Genomic DNA, 23,984 nt, shown 5'->3' with positions numbered 1-23,984 from the left:
AATGGGAGCTGTAGCCGCTGGCCTATGCCAGAGTCACAGCAACACGGATCTGAGCCACATCTGCAACCTACACCACAGCTCATTCAACACCAGATCCTTAACCCACTGGGCAAAGCCAGGGACTGAACCCGCAACCGCATGGCTCCTAGTCGGATTTGTTAACCACTGAGTCACAATGGGAAGTCCAGGAAAAAATATTTTTTTTTATCACTATACCATGTACCTCAAAATCAATTGTTAGAACTTTGCTAGTCTTAAAAAAAAAAAAAAATAGAAGTGTTTCCAAAATGAGGTTACTGCATGGGATTATACCATACCTCAGAGATAATGAAGTAAATTGGGATCAGAATGCTCATAATTCTTAGTTAGTTTGAAGGGTATAGAGAGAGTTCCTGCTATGGCACAGGGGGTTAAAGATACGGTGTTGTCACTGCAGTGGCTCAGGTCACTGCTTTGGCATAGTGGCATGAACTTCCACATGCTGCAGATGCAGTCAAAAAAAAAAAAAAAAAGGTATAGACACTTGATATATGTGCAGGGTGCATGGAAGTCTCGCAGGCAAATCTTTTTCTTCTAGGTTCAGGTCAGATACTGCCTGTCACTGACAGACTTTCAGGGTTACTTCAATTGTGGAAACCTTGAAAGGTTTCAAAGTCACTAGGTGTTAGCAGAAAAAAAACATTTGGAGCTTTTCTGGCAGTACTTAGGTGCAACAGTCAACCTCTGAGTGGCCAGAGTCATTGTCACTTCCCAAGTGATTTACTAAGTATCTCTGTTTATAAGTGGCGAATCCTTCTACAACAGATAGGCTTTCCCCAAAATAATGTACTTCTTACTCATATTCCAATAGGCTTCTTGAGAGGGAAAGTAGTAAAAGATGGAGGGTATGAGGAGTACACACAAGAACTCCTGGAAGTGTGTTCTGGATGTGAATGCCATTCACTGTCAATGAGCCAGTGGTAAATGGGTTGAGAACTAGTACTGTCAGGTGTGCCTTAAAATCCTGTTTGGTGCTTCCCTCCAAGCACTGTGAAATCTGGTTGGCTGCATCCGATGTAGCATCTGGCACATTTTTCTTCATGGCTTGGTGTCAGCTACCAAAGATGGTTCCTTCACCATGGCACCCTATGTATAAGGCTATATCATGATATGTGGAGGAGGAACTATGCCCATAAATGGGGATGGAAAGCCAGTTCTTTACTTTTGAGGTGATAAACAGGTAGACTAGGTTAACGGAAGAACAAGGAAATGGAATTTGTCTTATGGAGAGTTACAGTCTTGGTTGGATCTGTTGGGCTTTGGGCAAGAGTATGATGACAAACACACACTGTGAAGGAGTGTGAAACAGACAAAGAGGAGAGGACCCTCTTCTTGTATGAGTACAATACATTATCTTACCAGTTTATTGCAGGCCTTGACTCTTTTTCAAAAGGGTTCAATCTTGAAACTGTTCACCCCTCTTCAAGTAAAGCAGTTTGCCAAGTGACTCCAAAAGATATTGATTTTCCTCTTTTGATTATAGAGCAAAAGGCAATCTTTTGTTACCTCCCATTGTGGGATCATTAAAATTTAAAGGAATATTTCAGAATATAGTGTGAATTGACACAATTTCAGTTTTAGAATTGTAATGGATTCCAACTAGATGTTCTAGTTCTAGACTTTCATTTTTAAGGCAGAGGAAGGTAAGGTGCAGAGAGGTAGAAAAATTGTTCAAGACCTCACAGTTAGTGTGAGCTTGGAACTCAAGCTCCTCAAGCTCTGCTCACTCCAGGCAAATGTTTCCTCTTCTTCCACTGTCCTGCTTTTCATGTTTGACACAATTTAATGGTGCTAAGACTTTACTTGCATTTTCACATGAATACCAAATTAGTAAATTTAATTAGTGAACAAATGCTAAATATCTGTTTGAATTTTGTTGTCAGAACAAAGGCAGACTTTATACAGATTTAATTTGCCTGTTATCTTTCCTATTTCAGTCTACCAAAATAAATGAAGCGTTACTGTGAAATACGTTACAGCAACAACCTCAGTGTCTTTGAAAGAAAATATGCATATTTCCTATCTAGCTTGAAAAAGAAATCTCTAAAGGCAAGCCATTTCAGTTTTAAGGAGACGCTATATAAACAACCCATGGTGGCTGCTATAATTTAATTTCAAAGCAAAGGTTGAGAAGGAATATACAAATGTGGATTTCTTAAAGGCACAACTCCTTACTGTATAAAATATGTGCACGGACCTCTCCCTTTCATCTCATGTGATCTTTGGGGCCATGTTCTTGATAATTAGGTTAAATCAATTAAAAAACAAGAATATGCACTTCCCAAGTAAAACATGTACTTCAAAATAGATTTCAGAGTAACAAATAATGCAAAATATTATTATTATATAAAATAATATAATACAATATATTATGTACAGTAATATGATACAGTAATAAAATAATATTATTTTAATATTCCTGATGAGATGGTACAAGGTAGTAATTAAAAGCATTAGCTTTGGATTCATACGGACCTGGGTTCAAATCCCAGCTCTTTCTGTCACTCTAGTTACTTGCAACTCTATAATTTACTGGATTGAATTTGAACATTTTACTTAGTCTCTCTGAGACTCAGTTCCCTGAAAAATAGATTGAGGCTTGAGATTCCTTTCTCATATTTGGTTGCGGGAGTTAATGTAAGTAATATGGTCACTGGACATATTATTTGAAAATATGTCAGAAACTTGAGATGCAAAGTGCATGACCATCTCATCAGAACACTTGTGATCCCTTGCTATTACTTGATTCTTCACTTTCTTGGTCATTTTATACTAGGATACTACTTCTGCCTCAAAACTCAGCTCTATGTCATAAAATACAAGGCAGCTCATACTGAAAAACTACATCTTACATAAATCAGACACTACCTTTGTATTTCAATATTCAAACAACCTTACTTATTTCCCCCAATGAACTTCCAGTACCAAAAGGATTAATAATTCTTTTGAGCTATTCAAGTCACATGTGGGCACAAAGGAAGTAAGAGGGTCAGTTTATATGAACAGTAATTATTTGGAAGATCAAAGTTATGCTGCCTTTGGTGGAACATTATTAGCTCTATCATCTGTCAAATTTAGGGACCCAAATTTAGGGACTGTAAAACTTTGTATTTACTTGCAGGGCCAACTGAAATTCTGCACTTAAAGAAAAGAAGGATTATGTCAAAATCTGACTTTAGGAAGTTTAATACATCAAGCTTTCTATCATTTCTATCAAGGTTTTTGATGTAGGAAGCTGAATTTGCACACCAGCACTAACACCCATTGACTATAACCATGAATAAGTCACAGTTTTATAGTTTACTTATCTGTAAAATGGGTATACAGCTTAGGTCCTGCCTCCCTAGTCATTTTACATTGAGAATTAAATAAGGTTATGCATATGAAGGCAGCTTGTTATACACACATCAAGGATTTAATGATTGACAGACCTATGTTTTATTCTCAATTTCAAGCTATGCAACTTTTTAAAGCAAGTTCCTTAACTTTTCTGAGCTTCCATTTCTTTTCTACAATGAGGATAATAATGCCTATTGGACAAGGTTGTTATGAGGATCTAACAACATCACATGTGAATACCTTCCAACAAAAATCCTGTCTGATACCTCTCTATCAGTACAATATTTTGTATATGAGGCTAGTAATGAATATTTATTGATCACATAAATGGAGTTTTTATTTAAATTTATTTCACATAAATTTAAGTTTGGGGGGTTAAAACAGAAGATGATCTAAATTACAAACCGGAGAAGAATGGTTAAATGTCCATCCATTCAGAGAATAGAATACACTACAGGCATTACTAATATTGCTATTATCACAGAAAAGTATTTGCCTATATCATCAAGAGTGAAGAACATAAGGCAAGATATATGGAATGATCTTTTGTTTTTAATAAGAATTATTTGGAAAAAAATTTTGGAAAAATGATTATAAAAAGTATAGTGAGTTTATTGGGTAAATTTTATTTTCCCTTTTGGCATATTTATATTTTCTAATATGTGTACAATAATGATTTATTCATGTACCAAAATTTTTTTATAAACTGTTAAATAAAAATAATGATGAAAAAATAAAAACTTACCTCCTTCAGCTGAACATATGACCACAATTTGGCTGAAAGGTCCATCCCCTTTATTGTTATAAACGCCAACCTTCACTTCAAAGGGAGTGAGAGGAGGGACACTTTCATCTCGATAAATGAATTTTGAAGCTTCTGAGGATGTCACCATTTTTTCCTTCCAGCCACGTGTTCCATTGGGTCTGAAAGCCACAATATAGCCAAAACCTTCTCCATTCTGAAACTCTTCAGATACTGGCTAGAGAAGAAAGATGCAACTAATTATCAGCAAAATAACTGATCCAAACCCCTCACTTCTTCCAATTTTTAAATTTTTATAAATTATGGATAACTAGAGCAAAGGAGACCCTCCAATCTTTATACTCCACTGGAAGCCAACACAGCATAATCACTTGGCAGGTGCTGGTAATTTAAAAGGTTTTAAAGGTAAAAGTTAAAAAAAAATTTAAATAGTATCAGTTGGTATTTAAGGAAAGTATCAAGAGTATTGAAAACTCTTGAAGTGAAACACATTTGCTCCAATTAGTCAGGTATATGAAACAAAGGTCCCTGGATTCCACACTAAAATTTAGCCTGTTGGGGAAAACTGTCATATGGTCTGGTAGTTGGGAAAATCTTGTCACTGGTAATGCTCTGCAGAATCCTTTGCACAGAAAATCTAGGAGAAATTAATGTTAAGAGCTTTCTTCTAATGTTTTTCTCAATTACTTTTGTGTTTTACTAACTCATGAAAAAAACAGAAACTTTGTTCAAGAAACTTCATATACTGTATGACTTACATTTAAATTTGTTACATGGACATCAACGGCCCACCATAGAAAATAGTAATTGTGATTAACTGGTTAGTCAGTGGAGTAGTTACCAGCCGTTGCCTAGCACAATGCTTCACAAATAATAGATACCCATTTGTTATACATTTTTTGAATTTTCATTTAAGGAAAAACTATGTATTGAGTGGAGAAGAGATAAAGCTTATTATATCAAAGTACTATAGACTAAATGTTGTATTACCACCAAATTCATGTGATGAATTCCTAAACCCCAATGCAACAGTATTAGGAGATGGTCCTCAAGTAAATAATTTTGTTATGAGGGTAGAGCTCTCATAAATGAGATTAGTGTCATTTTGAGAGACTTTAGAGCCATTTCTTGGCCCTCTGCCATGTGAGGACACAGGGAGAACATGGCACAATGTGAACCAGGAAGCAGACCCTTACCAGACCCCAGCTGACAATGCCTTGGACTTAGACTTCCAGCCTCCAGAACTATGAGAAATAACTTTCTGTTGTTTATGAGCCACCCAGTCTAGAGCATTTTCATTATAGCTTCCCAAGCTAAGACACAGAACTGACAGGGAAGGCAATTCCACTTAGAGACATTTGATCACAGTGAAGGTCAGGTATTGGGGAATTAATACCTCTGCGGAAATAAAAAATAAGATAGATTTTTTTTTTTTTATAGAAGAACAGAGGAATGAACATAAGAATAGGACAGAGGATGTGCTCAAGAAAGATTTCTTATTGGGGAGAGAAGTTTTTCTATGGATTCCACAGAGAATCACTCTTCTTAGAGATAGTCAGGGGTTTATCTGGTGTTCCCCAATAGACATTTCCATTTCCATATTCTAAGTAATTGTTCTGTGAGCTACATAGCAATATTTGATAATAAGGCAATTTAACCTCAAAGAAAGAAGATAAATGTACCTCTCACACTCTCCTCCATTTCTTTCCCATGACAGAAGGAATTGTGAGGGACTCAAAAGAACAAGTTTTGTAACCAGAGTTCCAATTCTACTGCTTCTCAGGAAAGTACTCAAACAGTACATTGGTTTCATAATTTGTAAAGTGAGGAAAACTATCCCCACTAATAGGATTGCTGTATGGGATAAATGAGATGGCCCAGGCACCACTAGACAAAAACCTCAATGGTTTTAGCCTCCAGAAACATCAAGAGTTCTGCTCACTTGTGAAGTAATTAAACATCAAACTAAGCCAAACAGATATCTGAAGTAATTTGTGAGAGGACATGTTTTAATTGTTCAAACTTTATTCTGAGTCACCTTATAATGACAGGAAGGCAAGCTTTAGACTTGGTACAAAAATGGGAAGGTCCTGTTGGAAATATTCATAGCATAATGTATGCTTAACATGGTCCTTAACCTCATTTAAACAGAAATTACTCAGTTACTCTGTACCAACCATAGATACTATATGCGTAACTTTATTTTCTAAGGAATCAACTAGTTTTGCCCTGAATGGGCTTTCTTACCTCCCAGGCGATGACTAATTCATGTCTTCTTCCACTTCTTCCACTTACATTGGTGGGTGCTGTCTTTGGAACTATGGTTAAAAAATGGGTCAAGAGTGAGGACAATGCATAGATGTATAATTTAAGTGCCCCTACAACAAAAACACATCATAACCCTAATCTGCTTGGTTGACATACCCAAATAAATAAATCAAAATATGTTTGAAATCAGAGAGGTCTTACTCAATATTAAAAAAAAAATGTTTGTGACAGATACTCTGCTTTTTTTTTTTTTTTTTTTTTTTTTCTTTTTCCTTTTTTTTTTTTTTTTTTAGGGCTGCACCCATGGCGTATGGAGGTTCCCAGGCTAGGGGTCAAATCGGAGCTATTGCTGCCAGCCTACGCCAGAGCCATAGCAATGCCAGATCCGAGCCGTATCTTCGACCTACACCACAGCTCACAGCAACACCAGATCCTTAACCCACTGAGTGAGGCCAGGGATTGAACCCACAACCTCATGGTTCGTAGTCAGATTCATTTCCTCTGTGCCACGATGGAACTCCCAGATACTCTGCTTTTAAATCTCTGTGGGAGAGTCTGATGTATCTTCCTCCTGGCCACATACTGCATCCCCACACTAGCCCTTGTATAAATGCCCTGTGGTTAGTAAGGTCTAAATCATAATTAACACTAGAGTTAAAGAATCTACTAATGGTTAGTTAAATTTCATCCCACCTATTTTCTCCTTCCTAATTATGTGAATCTGCTGTGATTCCAGGGCTTGCAGAACCACTAGGAAGTCCACAGGTTGACGTTAGCCTTACTGCTTTACTAGAACCCCCAGGAAGCTCCAGTTTAGTCTTAGAAACAGTTCCATGGAGTGAAAACCTGTTTAAATGAATAAACATTTTTTTTTTAAAGACTGCCAAGACTGAATCTTTCTGCAAACTGCAAAATATATAGGTACTTGGTAAAACTTTTTCAAATGAGTAACTATTAAAAGAATAAATGTGTCAAAGGAATAAATTTCCCCTTCATTGCACCAAGCCACAAAATCTGCAGTTGAAAGGGAACATTTTCAAATGAAGAATGGTTAAATGAAGAAAACTATTAAAAGAAATCATTTTCCAGGCTATAAGCCTGCATTAGCAATTTTACACTTCAGTGTTGCTTTTATATCCCAGCATATAGTTTTTAAATGATATTGATATACTCATAAACAATAAATTCACTCTCATATATTACTTACTTGCATGGAAGGCTATTAATTACTGGTAGATATTCAGACAGAGTTTTATATACCAGAAAAAAATGGATGCACAATTTATATGCTACTACAAAGGAAAAAAAGATAATTCTCCTTGGACACAGAGGTAGAAGAGAACACTATCACTGACACTGTTAAAATAGATGGCCTCCATTCACCAGGGTCCAAATTTCCTTTCCTTGGCACTTTTCCCCATGAACATGAGTTCCTGTCTTGGTCATGTGCATGTAGGAGGATATATACAGAGGCACCTACCAATCATTCTTCTTTCACAGTTAAATACTGGCTAAAAATTATATGTGGAGTTCACGCTCATGAATTCCCTCATAATTACATAGAATTGGATTCTCCTTTGTCTCTCAAACAAAAAAATCACACGGAATTCAACTAAGGAAAATGATGGTATTAGAGTAATAACTGAATATGCCCTGATATATATGAAGAGCAAGCAGATGATTTGAGTTTTTTATTCACAGTCATAAGTTCTTGTTATATGTAACAACCTATGACAAATCAGTGTGCTTTACAGCATGTTTCAAAACCAGTTATGTGGTACAAGTTCTAAATTCATTTTCTGGTGTATGGTACTGGTAGAGGACACAGGAGGAGAGCTGGTTTAACTGAATGTGTGAAAGGGCAGAGATACACATTTGCAAATAAATTCTCAGTAACAGAGTTCTGATTATTGTGATCACCAATGCATGGTCAAATAAATAGTGGAAGCAAGTTAATTTGTTGATATGCCACTATAGCTTCTCTTAGTACCATTTGTTTGTAAAACACAAACACACATGCTTCACATTCATCTCTGACAATTAACAGTTAAATAATATTAAGAACATCTTCTAGAACCACCTAGATCATCTATTATATTGGAATTACTAAATTTATACCCCCAAATTTAGGATTTGGATAGTGTTCGTTGAAGATCATGGATTTTGTGTAAGCTCTAGGCACTGAAGATTCTTTTGTATTTGTATTAAGCCCTCAAATATCATCTAAAAAGAGGATGCTTGGAACCTCTAGCTTAGAATTGGAGATTAGGCTAGAGCCTCTTAGTGAGCATCTCTTGAAGCTTATTTAAAAAGTATAAGCAGAATGAAATATAAGTGATGATTTGACAGCAAATCTCTCTTCTGGAGCTTGGTAGTATTGTTTCATAATCTTGATTTTTTTTATTTTTTAGGAAAAATATTTAGATTTTTCAAAAGTTTAAACTTTCTGAGTAAAAAAAATTAAAAAGAAACTAATGAAAAACATAGTGAAAATTTCCACTTTGAGAAACCAAGAAAGCAAAATTCAATTTGTTTCTGTGTGGGGAATTTCTATGTCAAATTATACACAAATGTCCTAGATTCTGTAACATTTATTATTTGAAATCAGTCTTTGAAGTCTTCCTACTGCTACTAATTTCTTTTCAAACTAGTAGAAACCTATATTCAACTTAATGTAAAGAAATAAGATCATCCAATTTTAATGAGTGAACAAAAAGAAGCATTATAGTTCATTGTGTGTTTTAACAGTATATGTGTATAGGAACCGATTGTTCTTTTTTTTAAAAAGGCTTACTACATGTAATAGGAAATACTAACAGAAAACTTAAGAAAGTCTTTAAAGACATAGAAATAACCTAAGTGACCACAGATTGATGAATGGATAAAGAAAATGAGGTGTATATATACAATGGAATAGTATTCAGCCATAAAAAGAAGGAAATCCTACTATTTGATGCAACATAGACAGATATTGAGGGCATTACAATAAGTGAAATAAGGTGGACAGAAAAAGATGAATATTGTATGATCTCAGTTATATGTGGAATCTAAAAGTTGGTACTGGATGAAACAAAACATATTGGTGATTGCCAGAAGTAAGGGTAGGGGGTGGAGGAAATGAGTAAAAGTGTTGAAAAAGTACAGACTTCCAGATATCAGATTAAATAAGTTCTGGAGATATAATATACAGCATGTGATTATAGTTAACACTTTTATTATATACTTGTAAGTTGATAAGAGAGCAGATCTTAAAAGTTATCATCACAAAGAAAAAAAATTAATTTTGTTACGTGATGGATATTAACTAAACTCACTATGGCAATCATTTTGCAAGATATAAAGATATCAAATCATTACCGTTGTAGACCTTAAACTAAGGCAGTATTAATGTCAATTATATCTCCATAAAACTGGGAAAACAAACAAAAAAAGAAAACAAGATTTTAAACATGCAAGTCATTGTGCTTGCCGTCAGGATCTCAATGTTTGAATTGAGTACTCTAATTTTAATTGGCTTAAATTTCCTAATTACATGCAGATAATCAGTGAAACCTATGCTCATTCATTTCCTTTTCAAGTTGGTGGCCACAGTTATTATCTCTGCAGTCAGCGCTTTGGGGTCCACTGATTTTAATTATATTTTTTTATTTATAAAACAATATATTCATGATTTGTAGAGATTGACTTAATCTTTCAGAGCCTTTCTGTTATAAAAGTTCTATAATCCTTGTTAGAGGCATAAAATCAATATAATCGAACCTCTAGTAACCTTTCATTGAGTTCAGAGAAATACCTATTTTCTTAAAACTAAATATATTTTCTGTATAATTAATGAAAAATCTTATTTAGAATTAATCAGCTAGATGCTTTTCTCCCTCAGTTGGTTGCTGATAAATGTCGTGAGCTTATTAGCTTAGAGAACCAAGTTTACATGCATGGATAATGGTTTCAACTCTGGTTCTTCTGAATTTCTTTTTGAACAGTACTTTTCCATGAATGAATAATGTGATTAATACTTTTAACTCTGTAAATGCCTTGCTACTTTAGTGCCTTATCTGGCATGCTGAAATATAGACTTTTGTCTCTTCTCATCTTGTACATTGGGTTTTAAATGCTCAGAGTGAGCAAAATAAAGTGTATCACCTTAGCTTAAATGTGCATGAAAAACTCTTTGAGTCTGAAAAAACTCTAAGCACAATAGTCTGAGCAAAATCAATCGTGCTAACAACATGATTTAATTAGCATTCAACTGAACAAAAGAAGACAGGATTAAATCTTTTACCAATCTTTTTTTTCCCCCTGAAAAATTCCAGTATCTATACAGTAGATGTTTACATACCTTATTAGATAATACAGCTTTTTAGAGGCCTGGGAGTGGTCAAGTAATTTAGGAGCATAATCCAACAACCAGTTTGGAAAGAATGGTGCAGAACAATGGAAGGAAGGAATGGAGGTTGTTTATACTGTAAAGGCAGTGAGTCAAGAGGGAAATTAAAAAAAAAAAGCAACCCCCCTTTTTTTCCTATCTATATTGAAGTATGTAACATACAAATATTTTAATTAACTAATTTTCATCTAATCTCACCTTATAGAAAGAGTCACATTTAAACAGTTTCCAAAGTTAAAAAAAATACCACTCACATTTCCTAAAGAGTTCAAATGATGCTTTTATTCCTATCTGTTAGGGTGGATAAGGTGGTATGCATACCTGGTAAAAGTGTTCTTGTGGGAGTGAGAAACACCTGGGCTTGAATCCCAGTTTTATCATTCTAGCTGGTTGACTGAAAATATTTCCTAACCTCTTTGTAGTTCAGTTGATAAATGGAGATAATAATAGTACCTACTTTTCAAGGTTATTTTCATAATTATTTATCACAGTGCCTGGATTTATGATTTATAAATATTACATAATGACTTAGATTTATTATTACTACTCTACTTAGATTTCAAAAAAAAGAGGCAAGGTATTCTATGATAAACACTAAGTTCACTATGAATCTAGACATATATGATACTGAAATAGACTCTGCTTTTGGAAATCTGGATAATACTGTTTTGATATACTTTCATTTTGGGCTCAGCTTGTTTTAATTAGAAAATCTAGGCAATATATCATTTTTGATTTACAATGTTTGTTGCTAGGATATTTTAGGGAATGTAAGACTTACTATTATTATTTTTTGCCTTTTCTAGGGCTGCTCCCATGGCATGTGGAGGTTCCCAGGCTAGGGGTCTAATTGGAGCAGTAGCCACCAGCCTACGCCAGAGCCACAACAACACAGGATCTGAGCTGTATCTGCAACCTATGCCATAGCTCATGGCAATGCCGGATCCTTAACCCACTGAGGAGGCCAGGGATCGAACCCGCAACCTCATGGTTCCTAGTCAGATTTGTTAACCACTGAGCCAAGACAAGAACTCCAGAATGTTAGATTTACAAACTTCTCATAAATGGCAAGGGTCAGGAACACAGGAGGTGAGTATGATAGGGATGGAGTAGGTACAGGTATTTTTAAAAGTCCCAATAAATGACCACAGATAATGAGGGAAATTTAGGGGACACTGGGAGATCACTGGAAGTAAACAAATTGCTCAGAAAGGCCACAACAGAACAAGACAGGCTTGCTTGACTACTGGAAGTGCGAGAATTGCCTCAGGTCGTTTTGGGTGGGGGATGGATGAGGCCTACATTCACATTCAGACCAAGGGCAAGAGTTTGAGGACTGCCCTTTTGCTGATTTGAATACTTGCCTACTGGATACCAAGGAGGAGCTGCTGCTCCCAGAAGGAGGAGGCAGGCTTTTCTAACCCCCACTCCCCTAGGAGGATAAAACTGTAGCCCACCAGATCCTCCCGGCAGAGAGCGCTGCCTGCCCTCTTGCATCTCTTATAAGCGTCCTATCTTAATAAACCTTTCCTATCACCTTGTCTCTCACTGAATTCCTTCTACGTGGAGACATGAAGAACCTGAAGCTCAGTGAGTCCAGACACAGGGTGAGTGATTCTAATTTAAAACTGTGGGTTCAAGTCCCAGTCTGGGTTTATTAGGCCATGTTCGAGTCCAGGCACATGGGTTCAAGTGCCAATCTGTGATCTGGCTAGGTTCAGGCAGTTAGTGCTGTCAGTTTCAAGTATACAATAAATGGTGTTTCCCTCAACCCCTTTTCTCTAACTTTGTTTATTCCACAAGAATTTAGAAGCAGAGGGTAAGTAGTAAGACAAACTTTTAGTGAGATTCGTTGAAACATGTTGTAAAATGAAGAGAAGGAAAAGGCAAGAATAAAAGGAGATAAACCTTGGGAGTCATCATCTTTGGTGGAAGGTTAGAATTCCATCTCTGCTACTTACTAGGTGAATTTATGCAAGTTTTTAAAACTCTCTTATTCTCTCTTCCCATCTGTTAGATGGGATGAACACTCCTTGCTTTAGAGAATTGACAGGAGAATTAAATGATATAATGAAGGGCATGTGCTTAGCCCAGGGCCTGGAACGTCGTTCATGATTTATGACTGGTGTATGGTATTTTGGGGACTAGGAAGACAGGAAAATTCTAACTTGAGTATAGCATATTTACTACTGGGTTGATAACCACTGCCCTTTTCTTTTTGGCTGCTCCCATGGTATGCAGAGGTTCCCGGGCCAGGGATCAATCTGGCACCACAGCAGTGATCTGAGCCACAGGAGTGACAACATCAGATCCATAACCTACTCAGCCACCACTGAACTCCTGTCCCTTTGTCTTTTCCGCTCCAGTCTTCTACTGCTCTTCTATCACCTCACTATTAATCAGAAAGGGACATGCCTAACAATTAGCCATGTTTCTTTTAGAAAGGCATTTATTACAATTAACATCTCTGTTTGCAAAGTACCTCTGAAACTGAAGACCTATTTCTTGAATATAATTTGTAGAAAAGACTTTCCTGGACCCAAGTGATTTCATGATTTAAAATACTATGATAGGAGTTCCTGTCGTGGCTCAGTGGTTAGCAAATCCAACTAGGAACCATGAGGTTACGGATTCGATCCCTGGCCTTGCTCAGTGGGTTAAGGATCCGGTGTTGCATGAGCTGTGGTGTAGGTTGCAGACGTGGCTCTGATCCTGTGTTGCTGTGGCTCTGGTGTAGGCTTATGACTACAGCTCTGGCTCGACCCCTCGCCTGGGAGCCGCCATATGCTGCGGGAGCAACCCAAGAAGTGGCAAAAAGACAAAATACATACATACATACATACATATATAAAAATACCATGATAAAATTTGAGCTTGGCATTAACATATACACACTACTATATAAAAAATAGATTAAAAATAAACAGCAGCCGGGAGTTCCCATCATGGCTCAGTGGTAACGAACCTGACTAGTATCCATGAATATGTGGGTTCGATCCCTGGCTTTGCTCAGTGGGCTAAGGATCCCATGTTGCCATGAGCTGTGGTGTAGGTTGCAGACACAGCTCAGATCCTGAATTGATGTGGCTGTGGCTCAGGCTGGCAGCTACAGCTCCCATTTGACCCCTACTCTGGGAATTTTCATATGCCATGAGCGTGGCCCTAAAAAGACAAAAAAATAAAAACAAACAAAAAAGTCACCCAAGGGTCTGCTATATAGCACAGGGAATTATACTCAATATTTTGTAATAATCTATAAGTGAAAATAATCTGAAAAAATAGATACAAATGTATATATAACTGCATCACTTTGCCGTACACCTGAAACTAACACAATGTTGTAAATGAACTATACTTCAATAAAAAAATCTTGTTTTAAGTATCTGCTGTATGATCCATACTATTATCTTTTTGTTTTTTCTTGATTATTGAGATTTGGTCTTAGAGGTCAGTTGTTTGCTATGATTTTTGTCTTAATGTTACTGAAAACCATTTCTTTTATCTACTATAATTAAATTACTCATTGGATTGAAGAAGGCTATAATGCTCATTTAAAATTATTTACTTTTAGATTTTCCCAATTATTTCAGCTGAATGCTTTGTGTTTTTTATATCATACTTTTATTAGAAACATAGACTGGAAAGACCTTTAAAAACCCCATAGCTTGATGCCTTTTCTCTGCACACACCATTGCCTGACAATAGTATGTAGATTTTTAAAATGCCCCTATAAATAATTCTGCTTGAGTCCCATTTGGTCTGGCCTTCAAAGTCCCATTAAATGCCATTTTCAAGGCTGATCCATATGCCCCCAGAAAACTAATTCAGCCCCATCTTATCACAGTATTTTATTGTGGTCATTGCATAACTTTTGAACTCAACGAACTTTCCTAAGTAATTATCATGGACAAGATCTGTGAAGACACAAATATTAACAAAGTAAGATCCACTCAGAAGTAGGATGACTAAGTACAGTGAGAGAAATTGTCATAGGAAGTTAAACGAGTCTTTTTTGGACTTGGGATGTGTCACATGTAACCTCAGATGCTAAAGTGAGGTTTAGACAAAAAGAACTACTAGGAAGTAGAGAAAACACATTTTATGACCCTTTGTCCTTACCTTCTTCAGATCATATATATAGGATTTTAGTTCAAGGAATGTTTTGGAAGAAGATTGTCAGCTTAGCAGATGGATGTGCTGTGTCATCTCCCTCCACACCCAGTTGGCACAAGGAGTGGGAGTGTCATTTTTCCGTGGAGCTAAGTGACAAGAGGAGCAAAACAGCTGCTACGGGGAGTACAGATGCTTACTTCTCACATCCTGGCTGGATGCTGTTGAGTTTCAGAATCATGTAAGATGACCTAGCTCCTCACTATGCTACCAGAGCAGAGACCAAAATAGTTCTTAAGGACAAACTGTATTTCTAGAGTTTGTCAGGTCAGAGATGTCAAATGATTACTGTGGGCAAAGGAGACACTATGGAAGGTGGGTTTGAATAGGCTGTTGAGAGCCAGCCAATTAAGCTGCCTGCTAGGAGATAGGATAGTCTCCAGAGAACTCAATGTGCCGCCCAAGAGAAAGAAGCAGCATGTGGACAAATACCATCCCATGGAGCACTCAACATTAATGTGAAAACCACAAACTGCAACAATTGAAGTAGTTTTCCATTTTCTTCTTTTTGGACCTGAGAAGTGCCCAAAATAGCAGTTGGAAGGGCAAGGAGGACATAGAAGGAGTAAAGAAAAGGCAAATCATAGCCATCAAGGAAGCCTGTGCTAGGATGGAGGGACAGATGCCTGGAACTGGATATGAGATGAAAGTTTTTTGTTAAATTTTTTTTTTTTTTGTCTTTTTAGAGCCACACCTGTGGCATATGGAGGTTCCCAGGCTAGGGGTCCCATGGGAGCTGTAGCCACTGGCCTATGCCAGAGCCACAGCAACGCGGGATCTGAGCTGCGTCTGCGACCTACGCCACAGGTCACATCAACACTGCATCCTTAGCCCACTGAGCGAGGCCAGGGATCAAACCTGCATCCTCATGGATGCTAGTCAAGTTTGCTAACTGCTGAGCCATGACAGGAACCCCCCCCCTTTTTTTTTGGTCTTTTTTTTTTTTGTCTTTTTAGAAAATGGAATTTTTAATATCTAAAAATGATTCAGCACTAATACCTAAAAAAGCCTTAGATACAGTTGGAGCTGAAGCAAGAGATCAGATGGAGCCTATTGGAGGCAGAGGTGGGAGAGGAATAAAACTATTTTATGTTTAAAACCCTATAATTCAATCTGCTTAATAAACCAGTTATGTAACTGTAATATAATATAGTGCAGAAAGTGCTAAGGCTAGGGAAAATCTTCATCTGATTATTTACTTGATACTCACATTTATCTGACTGAGCATTAATCTCTTAAATGTAGAAAAAACTTTTCCTTGTGTGGCCAAAAATATGTTATGAGTGACATTTTCCATTCCAGAGTCCAAACAGAATGGCAGGACAGAATATAATGTATTGAGAAACTGGAAAGCTATTTGAATGTGGAATAAAATTTTTTTAGGGAAAGTCTTTCATTGGACACATCCTCTTTATTCCTCTCATCTTATCTATGCCATAAGAACCAAAGACAATGGCTACATGTTGGGACAATATTATGATCCACTCATGAATGAGGCCTGGCTTGATAAGAAAAGTAGCAAGGAAAGGCCACACAGGAAGGTATGGAGGGGGATGTAGAGAAGAGGAAAGCTCTGTACTGTGTACCACACTCTGAATGGCTCTCTTGATTCCCCAGCTGCTCAAGTGGGGTGAGTGGCCAGGCTGGATGGCACACAGTCCATCTGCTGCAGAGACTTCTCAGCAGAATGATGTCCTTGTGGAGTCAACTGCAAGCCAAGAGACTGGAAGGCTCTTCCTATGTCAACAAACATATATTTCACCTCCTTGAAACTATTTCCTCAATAAGAAAAGAGAAACTTATGAATAAACTATTGTTTAAATTTCTATTTAATAACATAATAACATTTAAATTCATGATAATAATAATGATAAATGGCTATTATTAAGCACTTATTATGTGCGAGGCCCTATGCTAAGCTCTCTACCTGCATTATCTTATTTAATACAATAATCTAAGGGAGTAGGATGCTATATTATCTTAATTCTATTGTCATTTTATAAGTGAGAAAATTGAGTCTTGACCAGCGAATATAGCTTATCTATGTTCATTGCAAGTAAGTGGCAGAGAAGACCATTAATCCAGATCTGCCTAACTTTGAGCCTCAAACTTTTTTTTTTCTTGTTTTATTAATTTTTTTCCACTGTACAGCATGGGGACCAAGTTACTCTTACATGTATACATTTTTTCCTCCATCCTTTGTTCTGTTGCAATATAGGTATCTAGACATAGTTCTCAATGCTACTCAGCAGGATCGCCTTGTAAATCCATTCCAAGTTGTATCCAATAATCCCAAGCTCCTGATCCCTCCCACTTCCTCCCTCTCCCCTGGGGGAGCCACAAGTCTATTCTCCAAGTCCATGATTTTCTTTTCTGTGGAAAGGTTCCTTTGTGCCATATATTAGATTCCAGATAGAAGTATATCATATGGTATTTGTCTTTCTGACTCATTTCACTCAGTATGAGAGTCTCTAGTTCCATCCATGCTGCTGCAAATGGCATTATATCATTCTTTTTTATGGCTGAGTAGTATTCCACTGTGTATACCACATCTTCCTAATCTAATAACATTTGGGTTATTTCCATGTCTTGGCTATTGTGAATAGTGCTGCAATGAACATGCGGGTACATGTGTCTCTTTTAAGTAGAGTTTTGTCCGGATAGATGCCCAAGAGTGGGATTGCGGGGTCATATGGAAGTTCTATGTATAGATTTCTAAGGTATCTCCAAACTGTTCTCCATAGTGGCTGTACAGTTTACATTCCCACCAGCAGTGCAGGAGGGTTCCCTTTTCTCCACAACTCCTCCAGCATTTGTTATTTGTGGACTTATTAATGAGGGCCATTCTGACTGGTGTGAGGTGGTATCTCATGGTAGTTTTGATTTGCATTTTCTTATAATCAGCGATGTTGAGCATTTTTTCATGTGTTTGTTGGCCATCTGTATATCTTCCTTGGAGAAATGTCTATTCAGGTCTTTTGCCCATTTTTCATTGATCGATTGGCTTTTTTGCTGTTGAGTTGTATAAGTTGCTTATATATTCCAGAGATTAAGCCCTTGTCCGTTGCATCATTTGACACTATTTTCTCCCATTCTGTAAGTTGTCTTTTTGTTTTCTTTTTGGTTTCCTTTGCTGTGCAAAAGCTTTGAGCCTCAAACTCTTAATTATAGTTATCAGGTAGCACCTTCTTTAATCTATCTATCTATCTATCTATCTATCTATCTATCTATCTATCTATCTAAAACTTGTTAAGACAACTGTACAGTAAATAAATAAACACACATTATGCTAAAAAAAAGGGTTATTTCTTGCTTTTCAAAAGTTTACTTTATACCCCTTTGTCTTTATAAAAGACCTACATTAGTACCTGCTTTTGCTAACCAAAATAAATCTGAAGAAGTTTTATACTTTTATGAAAAAAGATGAAAAATGAATATTAGTTCTTCACTTTATGCCATTTTGGCTTACAAATGTTCTCATAGGAATGCTTTCCTTTTGGATAGTAGGGGAAAACCTGTATTTTTATTACTATTTTGACATCTGATAGTCTGAACCAATTTGTCTTATACTTATTGACTACTATTAGACTGTACAATTCAAAATACACCCTACAGGATATTGTGACAAAAAGTTAACCTTTTTTTTTGGTGTGTGTGTATGGGCAAGAAATAATCTAAGATAAAAATGCTTTACTGAAACTGCTTTGGGATTCAGAATATTCTAGTAAAGAGGATAATTTTAAAGGGACATAAAACTTTCAACTCAATATCCCAAGTGTGAGACCTTTTCTCTTACAAGCAGTTCTGCTGGTTTTCAAAGATTACTTGGTCCATTAGAACAGCATTATCTTTTAAAACACAGGACATGTACTTAATAGAGGCAGAGTATGTCACTTGAGAGGGTGTCTCAGGATATTGGTGTCCCTTTTAATCTGTGCTGCCTGACAAAACAGGCACAAAACTCAACATTTGGTTCAACACCATTAGTAGCTCTAGCCCTGTGTGGTACCAAAGCACAAGATGCAAAAAGTAGGTAGCATAAGCCTTCCTCAACTCACTTTCAAAAGAGAGTATTTCATGTATTTTTCAGGCTATTTCTCTTCTCTTCCAGAAGATTTTAATGGACTATCATATGTCATGCATATAGAACTCATGATAAAATGGAGAGACAGGCACTGTATGATTGAAATAGCTGCAGAAATAGACAAGGGACAGGTCTTTTAAAATGCAGCATTTGAATATGATTTAACTTGAAAAGAGAAGGTATTTTTGCTAAAGTAGTATTTAATAGCACAAAGAGATTTATACTGTAGAAAGTCTAAAAGGATTATTCATCCCAAACTGATTATTTTCAAAATGAATATTTATAGAGAGCATCTGAATTAGGCAGTAATCTTTGCCTTTGTTTAAACACAATTAACAATATGCAAAGTAAAGCAGTGCTTTTTAGAAAATATGTGAGCATAAGTACTAATATTGGCAGTCATTTCAAAATCTGCACTGTGAGTACATAAAATGGGGAGTAACTAACCTGTTATGCTCTTAATTAATGAACACCTGTACACAATGAAAGCATGGCTGATTTTATGAATGCATGAAAATCCAACCAGGCAATTAATGTTCAATTTAAAATTCACAGTATTGAAAAAGTAGCAGAAAAAAATTGTAATAGGCAAATCACAAAAGCAGAAAAGCTGGATATTCTGTGAATGAATCCTTTCCAACATATTTAGACTACTCTTTTATTCTCTTGGTTGCTTAATTTTTATATGAAAAGAAATTGAACATCTTTTTAATGGTTATTTGTACTTTATGTAATAAGTTGATCACGTGGGATTCTTTTCTTTCTTTCTTTCTCCTTTTAAAGAATCAGATAGTGTGTTTTAGAGAAAGAACCAACACTTTTGATAGTTTATTTGAATTATTATGTTTCATTCAATAGCTAAATCACAAACCACATTTTTGGTCCAGTTCTCTAACTATGATACAAAGTGGAGACAGTTCATTCTTAGTCTTCTATGTACATGTATCTCTGATCTAGATCCTGGTGTGGGTAGCAGCATATAAAGGAAAGAAAAGGAATACTGCCTTTTAATCTTTCCACAAAGACATATGGAGTACCAGCATCAGACATTGTTCTTGGTGTTGAAGATAGAGCAGTGGAAAAATAAGACAAAATTCTCATTCTTCATATGATTATTGAGATTCATGTAATCATTGAGTGTAAAAACATTAAAATTTGTGTTTTCCCTCCTTGTATCTGCGACCCCACACTCCATCTCTCTTCTGTTTTGATTGTTCTCATCAACATTATTGATATTTGTGTCTGCCTAAGCTAGTGCCTTATTAGATACTTTTAATATACTATTTTATAGGGACATAAAAGATAAATCGCAGTTAGACTTTGTCTAAAGTAATCAAAGCTCTACTAACAATTTTTCTTTATAATTCTTTAGTGAAAGACAAGATATCTTAAAATTTGTTTTTAAATTAAAGTTAATTTTCCTTATGAGGTCTTTAGAAACATTCTATCAGAGATACTTTATTCTGAAAGGCATGAAGAATGCTATTTTTTTTCTAAGTTAGAAAGCAGATGGGTATTTATTTCACACATAGACATCAAAAAAGCATTAGGTCAAGTTAAGACTATGTCTTTGTAAAGTGCAATTTATATTTCAGATGGTTAAGGGCAACAAGTTTTTAGGAAGTTCCTTGTAACTAGAGGTACCTTATCACTGGAGAAAAAGAGGATGAGCCAATCTATTCTGGATTTTATGGATCTGTTATATTGAATGAGTACATAATTAGGAGAAACTAATTGCCTTAATTTCATGGTAACTTGAAGATGGGTGCAAGGGTTGCGAGCAAACCGAAGCATCTAGATACCTGTATTTGCGGAAACAAGGAGAAAAAGGTCTGAAAATAAATAAAATGAAAGAATCATTTTCAAGGAAATGATTTTATGATGTCTAGGTAAATGAATCAGGAGGAATTCTACTCAAGCAAGCAACAGTGGTTAATTCAAAGCACTTTAAAGGCGATTAGGTACATACCAAATAGAATTTTGACCCTCCAATATTCTCACCTGCTTCATTTGTGCGGATCATTCGAGACGGGGTACTAGGATCTCCAGTCCCAATAGGATTGGTGGCTACCACTCTAAATTCGTATTCCACCCAGGGGTTCAGGTCCACTGCCATGGCTGATTCCATGTCCCCTGTTATGATTTCTGGAACTATAGAGAGGAAGGAGATTTAATGTCATTAGGAGGACTGGAAATGCTTACAAATTGCCATCAAAGATACCACAGGCACAGATGGAATGGCAGGCTGATGCGTATTTCCTTATAACATGTGGTCATTGTGTCACCTCTGGTCTCATTAATAAAATTAAAATCAATTTTCAGAAGTAAGCACTTCCACATGTCAAAGTCTGTTATAATTAGAATTCATTCATCTCATCTTTACACATAGATTGACATAATACAACTTGTCATTATCTACATTAAAAATAATTTTGTCAACCCCTCAGTCCCAGATAAGAGGTCAACTAGTGCTCTGATTTAAACAAATAGTTTTTATATTTCTAGAGAAATTTCTTGAGAAGTCTGCCTCTCCCAGTTCTGGCAAACATACTTATTAACCACTTGGCAGTTCCAAGCAGCAGATTAAGAATATACCTCTCTAATTTAAAAATTCCAGTTTGTGGTTTCTAAGTGGAAGCTCTGAACTCTCTCCTTGGAGTGATTTTTGTGGTATATTTAGATTTTATTAAAACATAAAATTGTGTGTCAATATAATTACCATGTAGTAAAGTATTTTTTTGGTGTAGCGTTTATGCCTGTGTGGGACTGCTGTTGTGTTCACTCATTTCTGCTGTCTAGGAAATATTTGGGAAGAACATTTGTCACAGGGCTGTAAATGGGGAACGTGGAGAACATCCTCATGAAGTGCAAATATCCTCTGGGTATATATCAGCCCTGGATTTCTGTTTAAGCATGGCAGGGTGTGGCAGTGGGGCTCTTGATTTGGTGACTTAGTGCGTTTTTACTAAGACAAAGTGGAATTAAATGTATCTAGGATTTCCCATGAAAATCTCTTTAGAAATGTAACAAGAGAATGTTACTAAATATTCAGCTCCATGAAAGGTGAATGATCAGAGCATAGGCCTTGTGGCCTGCCTGACAAATCTCAGAGCCCTACAGAGCTGACATTTTTAAACAGTGAAATGAAGATATGAAAAGAAGTCTGCCCCCTTTTGCTGAACTGGCAAATGAGTAACATCCTTGGAGACTAAGAGGTAGGAGAAAAAAGCCACAGTTCAGTCCATAGCTTGGTGGAATGCTGAGCTACGTCTGCCAAAGATAAATATGGGAAGAAGAGATCCCAAGACATTCAGCCCTCCCTAAACTCCAGCATACACTGAATCACCAATGCTTGCCTTGGGTCCATCAGGACTTAACTGTTTCACTGAGTTCTGTTTATGTCAGTCACTTTAAGTACTCCAGACGTCTAGGTCATCCCTCATATCTTTTATTCTAATCCCCGTAGAATACTGCATACTTCCTTTTTCTGTCTCAGTTGCCTTCCTTTTAGAATCCCTTTTACTACTGCCTTTGGAATTCATAATCCATCATTGTCAAAATCCCCACATACTCATTGTTCTTTCTGAATATTCTTCCAACTTTTCACTCCAATAGAGAATTGAATCCCCTCTGAGGCAACCTGAAACCTCTCAAGGGGTAGCCTTCTTAAGACAAAATAGAGAAGAGAAGACATTGTCTCTCTCCTCCCTACGTACACCTCAAATATCTCTAATATAAGCATGCAGGTATTTTTCCTGCTTGAAAACAAAACAAGACAAAATAAAATTACCTCAAAAGTTCCTCTCCTTCCAGCCTTCACCCAGTTTCTTTGTTTCTTTATAGCAAAACTTCTTGAGGGGTGTGTCTTTATTTGTTGTCTCCAATTATTTTCTTTCCATTCTCTCTCATCCAATCAAGCTCTTACCTTCAGCATTCTACCATATCTGCTCCTGTCAAGTTTACTAAAGGTCTCATTGCTAAAACCCTATGGTCAGATCTCTTTTCTTTATTCTTCTTCTTCTTTTTTTGGTTTGTTTTTTGTTTTTTGTCTGTCATAGGGCTGCACCCATGGCAGATGGAGGTTACCAGGCTAGGGGTCGAATCAGAGCTGTAGCTGCCGGCCTATACCACAGCCACAGCTACTCCCAATCCTTAACCCACTGCACAAGGGCAGGGATTGAACCTGCGTCTTCATGGATACTAGTAGGGTTCATTAACTGCTGAGCCACGTCAGGAACTCCAGATCTCTGTTCTTTGTCTTACTTGACCTAACGTCATGCTTTGACACAGTTAATAATTCCCTGCTTTTTGAAATACTTTTCAAAACTTTTCTTCTCCTTCCTGATTATTCCTTATCAATTTCCATTGCTAGTTTCTTTTTATCTCCCAGATGCACCCTAGTTCTGTTAACTCCCATCTTTTCACTTCATGATGAAAAGTCTCATGGTTTGAAATACCGTCTATATGCTGATGACTCCAATATTTTCAGCCATGAACTTCCTCCCCAAACTCCAGATTCATATATCCTATAGCCTATCATATACTTCTATTTATATAGTGTTCTTAGCCTTAATTTCTCCCACTTACTTCTGTAGTATGCCTCATTCAGTGACTGACAATTGCTGTATCCAATATTTGGGGGGGGGCATCCTGGATTTCTTTCCTTTTCCCCTCTCCAGCTCCAAATCATGAGCAAATCTTGACATCTATGACTTCAAACTACGTTGATTTCTCCACTTCCATTTGTAGCAAGATTTCTTAAAAGAGTTGTCTGTATTTTCTCTCCCACTTTCTCTTGAACCAGTTCTTGTGAAACTTTAGTTCTTACTCTTTAACTGAAACTGTTAATGTCAAGATCACCAATAACCTCTGTAATGCTTAAGTCAATGATCAATTCTCATTCCTCACCATACTCGCCATATCAGCAGCATTTG

The 23,984-nt window shown here is 36.6% G+C and overlaps 1 protein-coding gene across 2 annotated transcripts in view; it reads right to left on the bottom strand.

The window, feature by feature from the left end:
* The window catches only part of CNTN5 (contactin 5), a 1,210,258-nt gene that overhangs the window by 40,358 nt on the left and 1,145,916 nt on the right, over nt 1-23,984 (bottom strand). For both annotated transcript variants that reach the window (XM_003129801.6, XM_021102337.1), the window contains exons 18-20: nt 21,052-21,201; nt 6,389-6,459; nt 4,124-4,358 (exon numbers count right to left, since the gene is read on the bottom strand). In XM_003129801.6, coding sequence (XP_003129849.3) covers nt 4,124-4,358; nt 6,389-6,459; nt 21,052-21,201 — 456 coding nt within the window. The remainder of the gene's footprint in view (nt 1-4,123; nt 4,359-6,388; nt 6,460-21,051; nt 21,202-23,984) is intronic.

Source organism: Sus scrofa, chromosome 9 (assembly GCF_000003025.6).
Source record: "Sus scrofa isolate TJ Tabasco breed Duroc chromosome 9, Sscrofa11.1, whole genome shotgun sequence".
NCBI classification, from domain to species: Eukaryota; Metazoa; Chordata; class Mammalia; order Artiodactyla; family Suidae; genus Sus; species Sus scrofa.
This window is presented reverse-complemented; position numbering and strand designations above follow the sequence as displayed.